General features: G+C 37.0%; 1 protein-coding gene across 1 annotated transcript; it reads right to left on the reverse strand.

Annotated features, from left to right (window-relative positions):
* Positions 1-10,238: 10,238 nt before the first annotated feature.
* On the reverse strand, positions 10,239-12,986 carry LOC148199453 (uncharacterized). The gene is made up of 5 exons (XM_088114308.1): positions 12,641-12,986; positions 11,187-12,529; positions 10,884-11,107; positions 10,557-10,814; positions 10,239-10,470 (listed from the first exon to the last, which is right to left on the reverse strand). The coding sequence occupies exons 1-5, from the start codon at positions 12,984-12,986 to the stop codon at positions 10,383-10,385; spliced, it is 2,259 nt and encodes a 752-aa protein (XP_087970434.1). The 3' UTR covers positions 10,239-10,382.
* Positions 12,987-13,202: the final 216 nt, after the last annotated feature.

The raw sequence follows: 13,202 nt of genomic DNA on the forward strand, positions 1-13,202 counted from the left end.
ACAATGAGTTGGGCAAAGTAAGTTTTGATGGAGGTTGGAGAGAAGACCGAAATGAAGAGGGAGAGAGGAATGAAATCTGAGTTAAAAATGGAGGGTGTACAGAGGGGTAATTTCAGAATCTCAAAAAGCTAAATCTGCGTCTCTTTTCACCACAACGACTGCAAAAAAAATTAAAAATCCTACGCTCCAATAAGAAGCTAACATGTGACCGTTGTTAAATTGTTGTTTAATTTTAGTTGTTAACATATCGCGATCCTTTGTCAAATCTTGAAGAAATGACAGATAGTTTAAGTGATCAATAACAATACTTTGAGACGCTTTTAGTATTTGACACTCATTTGACACGCGATGGACTCCATTTTTTCTTATTTTCATTAAGGGTAAGTTTGGAATTTTGCCTAATGAAAGTAGTCGCCCCTTTGAAAAACCAAGCCTTTGTATTTGGTGCTGCAGAAACCCTATCTCTCCCATGAACTGCCCCTTTTTCTCCATGCAGTCGCCCTTTCTCTCCACACACTGGATTCATTGAAGCAGTTATTTCAATGGTTTAGGAACGCAATACCCTTTCTCTTTCTCTATTTTTTTCCAGAAACCCTAAATCAAACACAAAATCTCCTTCTCTATGGTGCTAAAGAAACCCTAAATCGAAGGCAAAAAAAGTGCGAAATTGATGTTTACATCATGTGCACGAAACCGGGAAGCCGAAAACGATTGTGGTGTGGTAAAATTTGAAAAATTTGATTCAGTGGAAAGCAAAGAGTACTCTTTGTTAAAGGATTAAAGAATCGAAATTGAAGCAAAGGAGGAAACTTTCTCTCTCTGCTTTTGGCTTTATTTCACGACTTCCTCTGCATTCCCCTCTACCATTATTCAGTAGGTCTTACACATTGTAGCTTTTCCCTTCTTTCTGAGTTTTGTGTGTTATTGGGATATTAAGGTTTTTCTAATCTTCTTGATCAACCTTTTTTCACTGTTTGGAATTTTTAATCGTAATATCGTGGGTTTGGACAATCTATTTTCCTTGTTCTGTATAATTCGAGAAAGTTGCGAGTTCTCTATGTTTTCACTGCACATTAAATTTGTTTTGGTTTTGATAACTGATGGACTGCTTGAACATGTGCTTCTCATGCCTCTTGTTGGTGGTTTAGGCTTTAAGGAGTTTTCATTTGTGCTCTTCAGTCTGAAATCTCCTTCTATCAATAAATTTATTACTTCCTATTTTGCTAAATCTCTTTGTGTTAACTCAAAGTTGGAGTTTTGATATGATTAACTTAGTTTTTGCAAAATGTTTTTGTTGTTTTGCTTCATACTCAAAAATCCTAATTAGTAAATTAGAGATGTAGAATTTAGACTAGACCTATTCAATTATATATAGCTAATTATGTGATGCTCACATTATATTAGTAATTTCGACTTGCTATAGAGTTGGGGAACAAGTGTTAATGTGCTGACCAAAGATCGTGAACAAGTGTTGCAAACACAACTATACATATTAAACAACAGAAATAAGGTGATCTCGTTTTTAGAAGCACACAAGGCCATTGTGAAGGACAACAATTCGAGACAATCAAAGAAATGACAATTGATGGAGAATAAAAAAACATTCATGTCCTGGTTTAAATCGGGGATTTTAAAAGATGCACATTTTTCTAAGATCATTGCAGAAGAGCTGATGACGGTTACATGGGATTCTATTGTATTTGGTAGTGGCTCTGACATCCCATTATTCTTGTATAGGGATGATGCCATGGAGCTTATGTCGGGGAAAGATGAGTAGAATATTATCCTCATTCAGTTGTGAGTGATGTAAGTCTATGAACCAATCTTTATATAAAATTGATTTATCTAGGTACTTATATGAAATAATTTCTATGTTTTTACGTATATGTTTGGTTTCAGTAACAATTTGGGGTTCAATGATGTTTATGGGTTCGTTGACCCCTAACTCACTCATGAAGGCAATAAATTTGATGACATCCAAGCATACGTGAACGACTGCTTTGGATGGGGGAAGGAGACATCACTAGTGCAATGAAGGGAAACGACAACGGTTTTTTTTACAATACGCTTCGGTTTTCGAATCAAGGCCTATACATGCGAGATAAAAAGGTGGGGGCGTTTTGGCCTCTGTTCTTACCGAGGTAATATCCTAAAGGATACTGCTTCGGTTACTCTGAACCCGAAGCAGTAAGGAAGAAAAAAAACGGGGAGGGGGAGGGGTTATTACCTCAGTTCAACCGAGGTAATAATGTAGGCCTATGACAGCGGTTCAAGCTAGAACCGATGCCAAAGCCCTTTATTTTTTGTCATTGATTGAGGTTGAACTGAGGCCATAGACAAGCTTTCTACCTCGGTTTTGGCCACAACCGAGGCCTATTCTCTTGGAATTGTTTTTAATAGTAGGTCTGTTTTCGTCATATCCACTATCACAAAAATAAACCTGCAAAGAAAACAATATATACAACACAAAATCAATATTTACAACACAAAATGTTTAAAGGATAATGTACAAAGTCTAATAACTATAAATCAAAATGTGCTAATGTATTTTAAATCATAATAACTATGAATTATTGTAAAATTTAATTAAATGTTTTGCAAGTGTCTTCCTTAGGAATGTAAGTGGCTTCTCAGGAAGTGGAGTAGGAGTCTTAAATCTCTGCATAAGACACGTGATATTAATTAGTGAATATGAATTCCAAATGATGGATAAAATCAAAATTCATTAAATTTAAATATTACCGTTTCCCAACCACTTTTAATATGGGCATGAATAGTGTGTTTCATCCAATACATTACATAGTATCTGCACTTATACGACCCACTTTGTCAATGACACTACAATATATCGTCACAGTTGTAAAAAGGTAGTGAAAATCATTAAAACAAAACAATTATAAGAAAGTATGACTTTAGCATATGTCAAACCTTGAGAGCCAACCATGCAAGCTTTTTACCGATAGGTCCCAGACAACATCATACGTGCTGCAATGGAATTATTAAAACAAAAGGCTTTAGCATTCATTTATATAACAAAGAAATTCCAAGCATTGAGGTGTTTACCAAACAACTACTTGTCTGAGATGATTGGGAGAAGACTTATGCAATGAGTAGAACCACACAACATAGCTCTCCGGTATGGAAAATAATAGTCGTTGTCAATGCCGCAGGAAATTGATAATAACTTAATTGTAAAATATTAAAATCATAGATGATACTTTGAAGTTAACAAACTTCACTTTGAGAGACAGTTGAAAAGTGAATTTCTTCGTCGTGTCATATCCATGTTATATACCATCGTAGGAAACCATCACAGATAAGATGTTCCATAATTTGGGTTGCATTCAACTCTTTCCCATTCAAACAGTTCACACAAGGAAATCGAAACTTCACTTCATCATCACTTATACCCTAATTACGTTGCGCAAATTGTATAAATTCCTCTACCCCTCTCTCGTACTCAACACTAATGCGTGGTAAATTAATCCAATTTCGATCCATACGTAAATATTTTGAAATATTCTACAAAATTACAATAATACAATCATACAATTATACATATTTAACATACAAGTAATTCAATCATACAATCATACAATTAATAAGCATTCAAATGATTAATTCAAACATTCAATTGTCCATAATTACATATATATTCAACATACAAAAAATTAAAAATTAGCAAAAAAAAACTAATAAACACAATAATAAGAACCTGGGAGCGTGTAAAAAGAGACAATAACTGAGAAAATACGACTACTCGCGTTTTGGAACATAATAAATTTCACAGCAAAATCACAATACCTACACATAAATACAATAAAATGTAAGTCTCATAATCACAAATAATAAAAAATGCAACAAAATAATCGAAAAACATATTGAAACAATCCAAAAAAGCGAAAAAAATGAAGAAACCACGGCGACGACATAATAATGCTGTAAAACCGATTTTGATCGGTGTAAATGCTTCCAAAATGATCACGAAGGCAACGACGGCTATTGAAATCAAAGATGATCGGTGGAAATGCAAGCAAAATGGCGAGCAAGGCACGTTAAAGGAGAGTTCCAAAGAGTTTGAACACTTTCGTTTCGCGAAAAAGACAAAACTGTTCACTCTCTGTTATTTTTTTTTAAACCTACTTAAACGCTACTACCTTGGTTCATTGAATGATCGAGGCAATAGGGGGGCTATGGCCTCAGTTGTCCACCGAACCGAGGCTGAAAACCAGTTAAAAAAATTCAAATTTAATTCAAAATGACAATTTTGTAATTTTTGCTCATCTTTTTTGCCTTGGTTCCCCACCAAACCGAGGCCAAAACCCCAAAAATATATATTAAAAATTTCAATTAAGTCAAAGGGGAGTTAGAACAGGCTCTATGTCTTTGGTTCTACAAGGAACCGAGCCCATATACCCTTTCCCTAAAAAGTTGGCAACTGAACAGAGATTATGGCTTCAGTTCTGCAAACAACCGAGGCCACATCCTCTGCATAGAGATTATGTCAGTTTCCAGAGTAGGAATGTTCGTGGTCGTAGGGGGTATATGGCTTCAGTTCTGTAGGGAACCAAAGCCATAGACCGTTTTCCCAAAATGTTGGCAGCTGAAGAGTCAAAGGGCATGGGGAATGTTAGTGGGAGCGATGGGTCTTTGGCCTCGATTGAGAAGGGAATCGAGGCCATAGACCATCTGCAGCTTCGGTTCTGTTGGAACCGAGGCATATACGTTTGCGAAAATTTCAAAAATGGCACCTTAACGGAAGCATAAAGGACGCATTAGTATACCCTTTTTTTACTAGTGCATATTTTTTCCTTTATTTTGCTGGGTAAGTGTAGTTTGTTAACTTGAAAGTTTCATCTATGATTTTAAGACACAATATTTAAGTTATTATCTATTTCAGGCAACATTGGAAGCTACTTGTGATTTACGTACCGAACAACATTGCTGTGTTGTTCTGTTCATTACACAAGTCTCCTCCCAAACATCTTAAACAAGTAGTAGATTGGTAAGAACGTCAATGTTATGAACTATATTTGTTATATAAGTGTATCCTAAATCATTCGTTTTTTCATTATTCAATTGTAGTACATATGATGTTGTTAGGGAAATCAATTACTAATGCTAAAAAACTTGCATGGTTGGCCTTCAAGGTTTGATAGTTTTGTCCATACTTTCTTATAATTTTTTTATTCCAACTATCTTTGTTAATTAATTATTATTGCCATATGATATATTGTAGTGTAATAAACAAACCAACTCATATGAGTGTGATTACTATGTAATGAATTGGATGACAACAACTATTCATGCACATATATACTACACTACAAAAAATCCGACGATTTTTGGCTAAAACTACCGCAATTTCTCGGGGTTCTACTAAAACCGCCGCTATTTCCCGAAGTTATGAGAAACCGTCGGTATTTGTAGGATTTTTGCTAAAACCGCCGGAAATCACCGGAGTTTTATAAAAATTATTGAAAATGACTGGGGTTTTATAAAAATCGTAAAAAATGTTCGAGATTTTGTAGAAACCATCGGAAATCATCGCAACTTTATAGAAACCACTGGAATGTACTTATGAGCATACAAGGGAGACTGGAACCTGGCCATGCTTTTTCATATTGAAAAATAACTCCTTTGCTTATTTAGTTAACTTTAGAGTTCACTTTTAATCTTTAGTGTGTTGATATAGCCCTATTAGCATAACAAAATTTAAAATCAAACAGTAAACATTTATTCTTTATAAAAATATAGCTAGGTAGTTAACTACCACGGTCGTGCTGATTTTTTTTTTCTACGAAAGCCACCATGTATGCTTATTCAGTTGCCCCATATGGAGTAATACAATCATGTAGAGTCGCACTACTACATGAATTATCACAAAACAGACCTTTAAAAAGTAATTTTTTTTATTCTTCATAAAAGCATTAAGCCTGTTTTAATGTTCGAATTAATGTTGTTTGAATGGTAAAATAAGATTTTTAGCAGTATTTAACTTTAATTTTTAGAGTGCAATATCCAAGATTTTAGTCTATTGTTAAATTTCAACTCCTTCAATTACATTAGTTAAATTTCAGTTTCTTATTCTTCAATATATACATGTACATTGTGTCACACTTTACCATTTATAAATGTGATGCTTTAAGTAAATCCTCTCTGTTAGTGGGTTTATCCATATGATAGTCCATTCCACTCTCTATCGTTAATCTTTCTGTTCCAGCAGTCAATGCAATGAAAGGAATGGAACACCATAAGCTTTATCTTTCGTATCTTTGTTGCCTCAGTCCATTATTGGCATCTGTTCAATCAATTGTGCCCATTAAAAGTTATCAGTCATAAAATAATGATTATTATTTGAAGCTCTTCCAACAAAATCAAACTATAGATACTATAGAGAGGTTCTTAAGGAGAACGATTAAATATATGTGCGACACAAGTCTTACTTCATAAAGTCTTAAAATAATGTATTTATGGTCTTTTATGATGTTTAATTTTGTTATTTCAAATTTGAACTTTAACTTACACTTAGATTGTTTCTAACAAAGAAATGATAATGCATGGTGATTACCTACTATAAAAAAGAAAAAAGAAGGACATTACTGAAGGCCACAATCCCTCGGAAACAGCCATAAATCGTCAGTAAAACACTAGTAAAAAAACAGCTTTAGAAAGCGTCTAATATGCCTCGGTTTCGGAAGAACCGGTGCCTATACATGATACTAATTCGGTTATGAAACCACCCGAGGCATAAACCTCTTTACAACTCACCTGCTCTCGCTGTTGCCCTCTGCTGTTCTCTGCAAGTCAGACTGACAAAGTGATACCGCCTCGGTCCGTTGCAGAACCGGTGTCTAAAGGCTATACGACTTCGGTCTACAACGAAACCGAGGCATAAAAGTCTCTGATTCCAACTCGGTTAGTTTAGAGGCGGTGCTGAAATACGATACAACCTCGGTTTTGGATGAAACCGAGGCATATATAGTTATTTTGAATTTTTTTAAAGATGTTTAGGCATCGGGTTTGAGTATATTCACGTTAGTAGCTGGCCTACGGCTTCGGGTTTCTTTGAAACCGAGGTAATATCGTTTGTTTTATTTTTACCAAACCGATTAACAGTGCTTTGTCTTCCACCCTCCTCTCTGAGAGTTCTCTCTTCCACCAGCCGTTTTTTCTCTTCTACCAGCCCTTCTTTCTCTTAGACCAGAGCAAACCTCGGTTTCGATTTCTCTTCGACCAAAGACCAAACGCGAACTGCTGCAAGGCGAACCTCGGTTTCGATTTTGTCGCGGGTGGCCTTTGTCGTCTTCTCCGTGCATCCACCGCCGTGCCGCTACAGTTCCACCCCCTCCTTCACCTCCATTGTCTCCGGCGAAGCGCTGTTCAGGTTGGGTGGCTCTATTTCTCTCGCAAACAGTAGGAGTATTCTCTCCAAGCGTTGCTTCTGCCATCGTTCCCGCCTCTCCACCGTCGCTCCACTACCTTTGCTGCCGTTGTTTGCCGCCACGGTAAGTTCTTTACAATTTCATTTGTATATGGTGATTGATATTTGTTTGAATGAAGAAAGGAATGTCTGTGGTTATTGATATTGGTTTGTTTCCCTGATTTTTTCCCCTTGATTGGAATTAATTTTCTCTCCATTCAAGCATGAATTAGTGTGATTCTGTAATTAATGCACCAGATTTTCGATCCATGTTGGCTTATTTGTTATTGTATGGAGACAGTGGTGGTAGTATCTCTGTTGTGGATGTTGTCTTTGGCGTGTATGTTGGGTGGTGGAAGCTGACAATTCACGAAATGGGACCTAAACTTGGAACAGCGTCTCGATGCTATCTTTTCTTTGTTTTTTGTTTTTTTTACCTGCCTTTGCTGTCAAGACAAAAATGATAAGCTTTGAAATTTGTATTCTTTTGTTATTCTTTTTTGTGTATGAGATATCCTTCTGTTTTGGAAAATAATGCAAAATGTGTAGCAGGCAAATCATATACAGTGAGAAACCGGATAGAGAGAAATTGAATATTCTTCTATTTTTTCTTCTCACCATTTCCTTCTAAATTAAGAGCCCCATTTCTCCAACCATTTTAGGGTGTCTCGCATGTGGAACTTGGAATATTGCTTGATAACCTCACATGCCCAGTTGGTCGACTATCACATAATTCACAAAAAGTGAAACAAAATGGGACTTCCTCTATACAATTTTAAAAAATAGAACCATATTGGACGAAAATGGAATCAACATTGGCATGCAGATATAGAAGAAAAATACCCTATTACATTAAAATACCCTATGCAGATATTCTGAATACACTATTTAAAATTTACAAAAATAAAAATATGAATTAAAAATAAAAATATGAATTAAAAATTTTACATTAAATAAAAATAAATTAAATAACATATAAGGAAAAAAATACTTTTAAGTCTTAAAGTTATATTTACCAATTCACTTACATGAGTCATTCTAATTACTTCTAATTATAATTAAATAAAAAAACTACTCTGAGAGTGGTAAGTGGTTAAGAAAATTAGGTAAAGAAGTAAGAGGTTAATTTAAGAGGTTGGAACGAAAATGCACATTATCAAGAGAATAAAAGAGATGAGAATTTTACTATTTAAATGGGGTAATGCAATTTATAATATGAAAAACTCTAAATTAACTCGTGACTAAATTTAAAATTTTAATAGGTTTAATACCTCTTTTGGTCCCTAGAAAGGGGGCGAAAGTTCAATGTGGTCCCACCTTTTTTTAGAAGTTCAATGTGGTCCCATCTTTTGTAAAAAGTGTGCAATCAAGTCCTTTTTGCAAACGGCGTGAAGTTTTTAACGGAGCAGCTGACAGGGTGGACTGAGTATCATTACGTGGCTTTGTGTGGGTAAGACGTGGCAAAGAGAGGGTGATACGTGGCTGTGAGAGGGTAAATTTGGTAATATTAGTGAGGTTAGGAAATCAGAAGTTAGGGTTTCAGGAGTTTTAGAGAAATTGCTAATTTGGGATACGAATGGCTTCTTCTGAAGGGTGTTCATCGTGTTCGAGAAGTTGGGGCAAAGGATCTTCTGGGTGGTCCCATGGTTGTGGTGTGAGAGGAGGTGGGATAATCCCTACTTGTTACTGTGGTGATGTTGCTGTAACCAAAGTGGCGAGAACTACGAAGAATGCTGGGAGAAATTTTTGGGGTTGTCCACGTTACAAGGTTTGAATTATACCCGTTTGAGTTAAAGTTTTTTTGAATTGATGATGCATTTGTTGATAGAATCCATAACTTGGTGAATAACAGGGTGGATCTGCAATTGGCAGCTCGTGTAACTTTTTCAAGTGGTGTGTTGAAGAGAAAGTTGATGAAAAAGATTGCACAATGGTGAGGAGGATAAGTCAGCTGGAAAAATCAGTGCAGGACTTGCAGAAAATGATGAAGATCTTAGTTGTAGCTTTGTGTGTGTGTATTGTGGTGTGCCTTGTTCAGGTTCTGTCTAGGTTCATTTAGTTAGATTGTAAGGTGTAAGATGAATTATGCAATTCAATGTATTACGTATTGACTATTTTAATGAGTAAATTTTAGTGATTAATGTTGAAATCAGTCCCCCTGATGTTTTAACAATGTTGAAATCAGTCCCCTGATGTTTTAAAAATGTTGAAATGAGTCCCCCATTTGCTTTAAAACTGTTCACCAAGGTCACCAAATAATGCATATGATGTTGAATATTGGCACATAAAACAAATACATAAAACAAATACATAAAACAAGTACATAAAACAAATACATAAAAGCAGTTTCATTCATTACGACACATAAAAGAAATACAGAAAATCAGTTCAGTAAGTACGTTAAGTATGTATTACACCACCATGTAAGAAATAGTACATATTACACCACCACAAAATTTAAATATCTAATAACAATTCTTCTGACTTTGCATCTAAGTACGTTTTCTTCTGACTTTGCATTTTGTTGGCCGGGATGATTGGGGACTTGATGGCTGTGATGGTTCAGGGGTTGGTGAACTTGGAGGTGGCTGTGATGGTTGTGTTGTTTCTGCTGGCTGGGGCTTTAAAGGGCAGTTACTCTTGTTGTGCCCCATGTTACGACAAAGACTACATTTTTTCTTATGGCCACCAACACGCATTTGAGTCTGATCTTTAGTTAGCTCCCATGCTTCCAACCTCCTTTTTTTCTTTGGCCTCCCAGGCATCTTCCTGATCAGTGGTGGTAGTACATCATTGAAATTTGTCTTTTCCCATAGTAGGTGGCCATTGAGTGGAAAAATGATGGACGCATAGACCTCTTCATAGGTGGATCTTGTGAACACATTGGGGACAAAAGTCTGTGGATCAACGTTGGAGAAGTTCATTGCTGCAATTGCATGACAGCATGGAATGGCACTAATCATCCACTTTCTGCAGCTACACTCCTTTGTGTCCAGGTCCAGTGTGAACTTGTTCCCAACTGAAGAAGTATGCCTAACCTCAAAAATCTTTCGTGCAGACCAGCTGAAACAAATGAAGCACATCAACAATGTAGATAAATAACTTGTATATAAAATAAATGGAGTTATATTACCTTGGCACCCAATATCTTGACAGATTACATTCCTTCTCAAGTCTCTTCTTTATCTTTGGGCATATTGTGAACTCCATAGATGCCACCTTGGTTCTATTGGTGGCCCACCTTTTCATGAGATAAACTCTGATATCCTCCATCATGGTTATAATAGGTTTTCCTCTTGAATGAATAAGAACACTGTTGAAAGCTTCACTGATGTTGTTATCTAGTGTATCAGTCATTGCTTGACCTGTGAAGCGAGATCTTGACCAAAACCTGTTGCACACTCAAATGGGTTACAATGCATCAGGGACAGTAAATTGTATGTAATGGCTAATGGGTTACCTCGGGGGAATGGCTATGAGGTATTTATATGCTTCAATATTGACTTCTTTAATTTTCAGCATCTCTCTCTCCCAAGCCTGTGGATATGTGCTTGTGGCAGCTGTCCACATCAGGTTTTTTAAAATTTGACCACCAAACCTTTTTCTAAAGTTTGCATACAGGTGCCTCATACAGAATCTTTGTTCTGCCCCAGGAAGAAGCTCTTGGATAGCTGGGACCAACCCCTGCACAAATAATTTTAGTCATAAAACAAGATCCTTTAACAAAGCATTAACTAAAATTGAATATAAGGTGTATATTTACCTTCTGCTGGTCTGACATCCACGTGCACCCCCCACATACTTCACTACCCCCGAGGTCTTCAATTAATAATTGCAAGAACCATGTCCAGCTGTCTTTGTTCTCCACTTCTACTACTGCATAGGCAAGTGGTAGCATTTGATCGTTTGGGTCCCTACCAACAGCAGTGAGAAGCTCTCCCTTGTAATAACCTTTCAAAAAACATCCGTCTAAACATATTATGGGCCTACAACTTTTGAAGCTGTCTTTACAAGCTTTCAGACAAACATACATTCTTTGGAAGATTGTATCACCATTATGCGAGTCAACTTTAATCTGCACTGTTGAACCTGGGTTACACCTCAACAACTCATGTCCATAGTCGTATATCCTTTTATACTGTTCTTTGAAATCTCCTTCAAGCTGTCTTGTGGCAATTAACTTTGCCCTTCGTGCCTTGGATATTGACACATTTGTATTCCATTTTCTTAATGCTTTAGTACGAATATCATTCACCTTTAAGTTAGGATTGTCAACTAAAGACCTATCTATTTCTTCACTCAACCACTGAGCATTCATTAGTTTGATGTTAAGTTGCCTACTACAACCGTGAGTATCAATTATCTTCCTTAATTGCCAAATTTTGCGTGATGGCAAGTACCCACAGTAAGCTACCCATGGGCACTTCCCTTGGCCACCCATGCAGCGCACCCTCACCCTACGCTTATCATTCTTCACAAATTTTAGATCCCTCCCAGCATGAACAGCATACCTTCTAATAGCATCCTTAAACTCTTCCTTCCCACTGAAAATGGTGCCCACTTCCCACTTGTAATCTGCCATGGACTTCTGTTTTGTATATTTTGAGAAACCACCCATACATAGTCTATCCTCGTTGTAATCCTCCTCACTTGAACTGTTTTCAGGAGTTACAAGCATATCAGACTCCCAATCATCATCTGACAAACCCCTGCATTGTTGTTGGGTTTCTTCATCATTGTCTGCATCCACATACTCATCACCACTGAGATCATCCATTCCAGGTTCATCATCACTGTCCCCTCCATCCTCAATGTTTTCTTCCAATTCTTGTTCACTATGAACCTCCCCTCCATCCTCAATGTCTGCTTCCAATTCTTGTGCAGTATGAACCTCCCCTCCATCCTCAATGTCAACTTCCACTTCTTGTTCAGTAGGAACCTCCCCTCCATCCTCAATGTCAACTTCCACCTCTTGTTCAGTACGAACCTCCCCTCCCTCCTCAATGTCCACTTCCAATTCTTCTTCACTTTCAACCTCCCTTCCATCCTCCCTTCCATCCTCAATGTGCACTTCCATTAATCCCTCATTCTCAACCTCAACATCTTCTGCATCCTCCTTGTCTTCCTCCCAGACATTTTCATTCTCACCATCCTCCTTGTCACCCTCAAGATGTGCTTCTCCTCCAACGTCACTACCCTCACCACTGTCTGCTGGACCTTCACATAGGTACAAAATCTCATTGTCATCATTTTCTACAATAGCTGGTTCGTCCACCCCATGCACAACATACAGGTTCACTTTCCCCAAATAATTAGCCACCTTCATCATGTTCATGGCTCCTTTATCATCATCAAGCTTATGTAAAACATGTTGGATATTGTAATATAATTCTTTTACTTCCATGTAACCCAGATCTTTAAGTGAACCTAATACTCCAAAATAACACCATTTATCGGGATCTACGTCCCAATAAACTATCTCCCCACCCATATACTTAAAGGGGACTTCTTTGATCAAGGTCCCACCGTGATGGACCACAACCTGAAACATGTCATCACCCATCCCTACCCCAACCCTGCAAATGCAAACGGGGACCACTAATTTAAGTTAAACTAATATGTATGGGACCACTATGAACCATCAAAACAAGACAACTTTTCACCCCTACTTAATCCCCCTATAAAGCGACAACAGTGATAACATATACAACAAATACATATCATAAACCCTAACCTGATTTGCGGTTTCCAATTTGAGCTTCAGATTTGTGGTCTCCAA

This window comes from Vigna umbellata, chromosome 4 (assembly GCF_029865625.1).
Source record: "Vigna umbellata cultivar VRB3 chromosome 4, Vumbellata_1.0, whole genome shotgun sequence".
Classification (NCBI taxonomy): Eukaryota; Viridiplantae; Streptophyta; class Magnoliopsida; order Fabales; family Fabaceae; genus Vigna; species Vigna umbellata.

Bases quoted from the DNA above. Each gene is read 5' to 3' on its own strand.
- LOC148199453 (XM_088114308.1), bottom strand. From the start codon at position 12,986: ATGGGTGATGACATGTTTCAGGTTGTGGTCCATCACGGTGGGACCTTG. The intron at 12,530-12,640 runs GTCCAGCAGACA...AGGAGGATGCAG, and splicing joins GATTTTGTACCTATGTGAAG to AAGATGTTGAGGTTGAGAAT. The intron at 10,471-10,556 runs GTAATATAACTC...TCTGCACGAAAG, and splicing joins TCAAGATATTGGGTGCCAAG to ATTTTTGAGGTTAGGCATAC.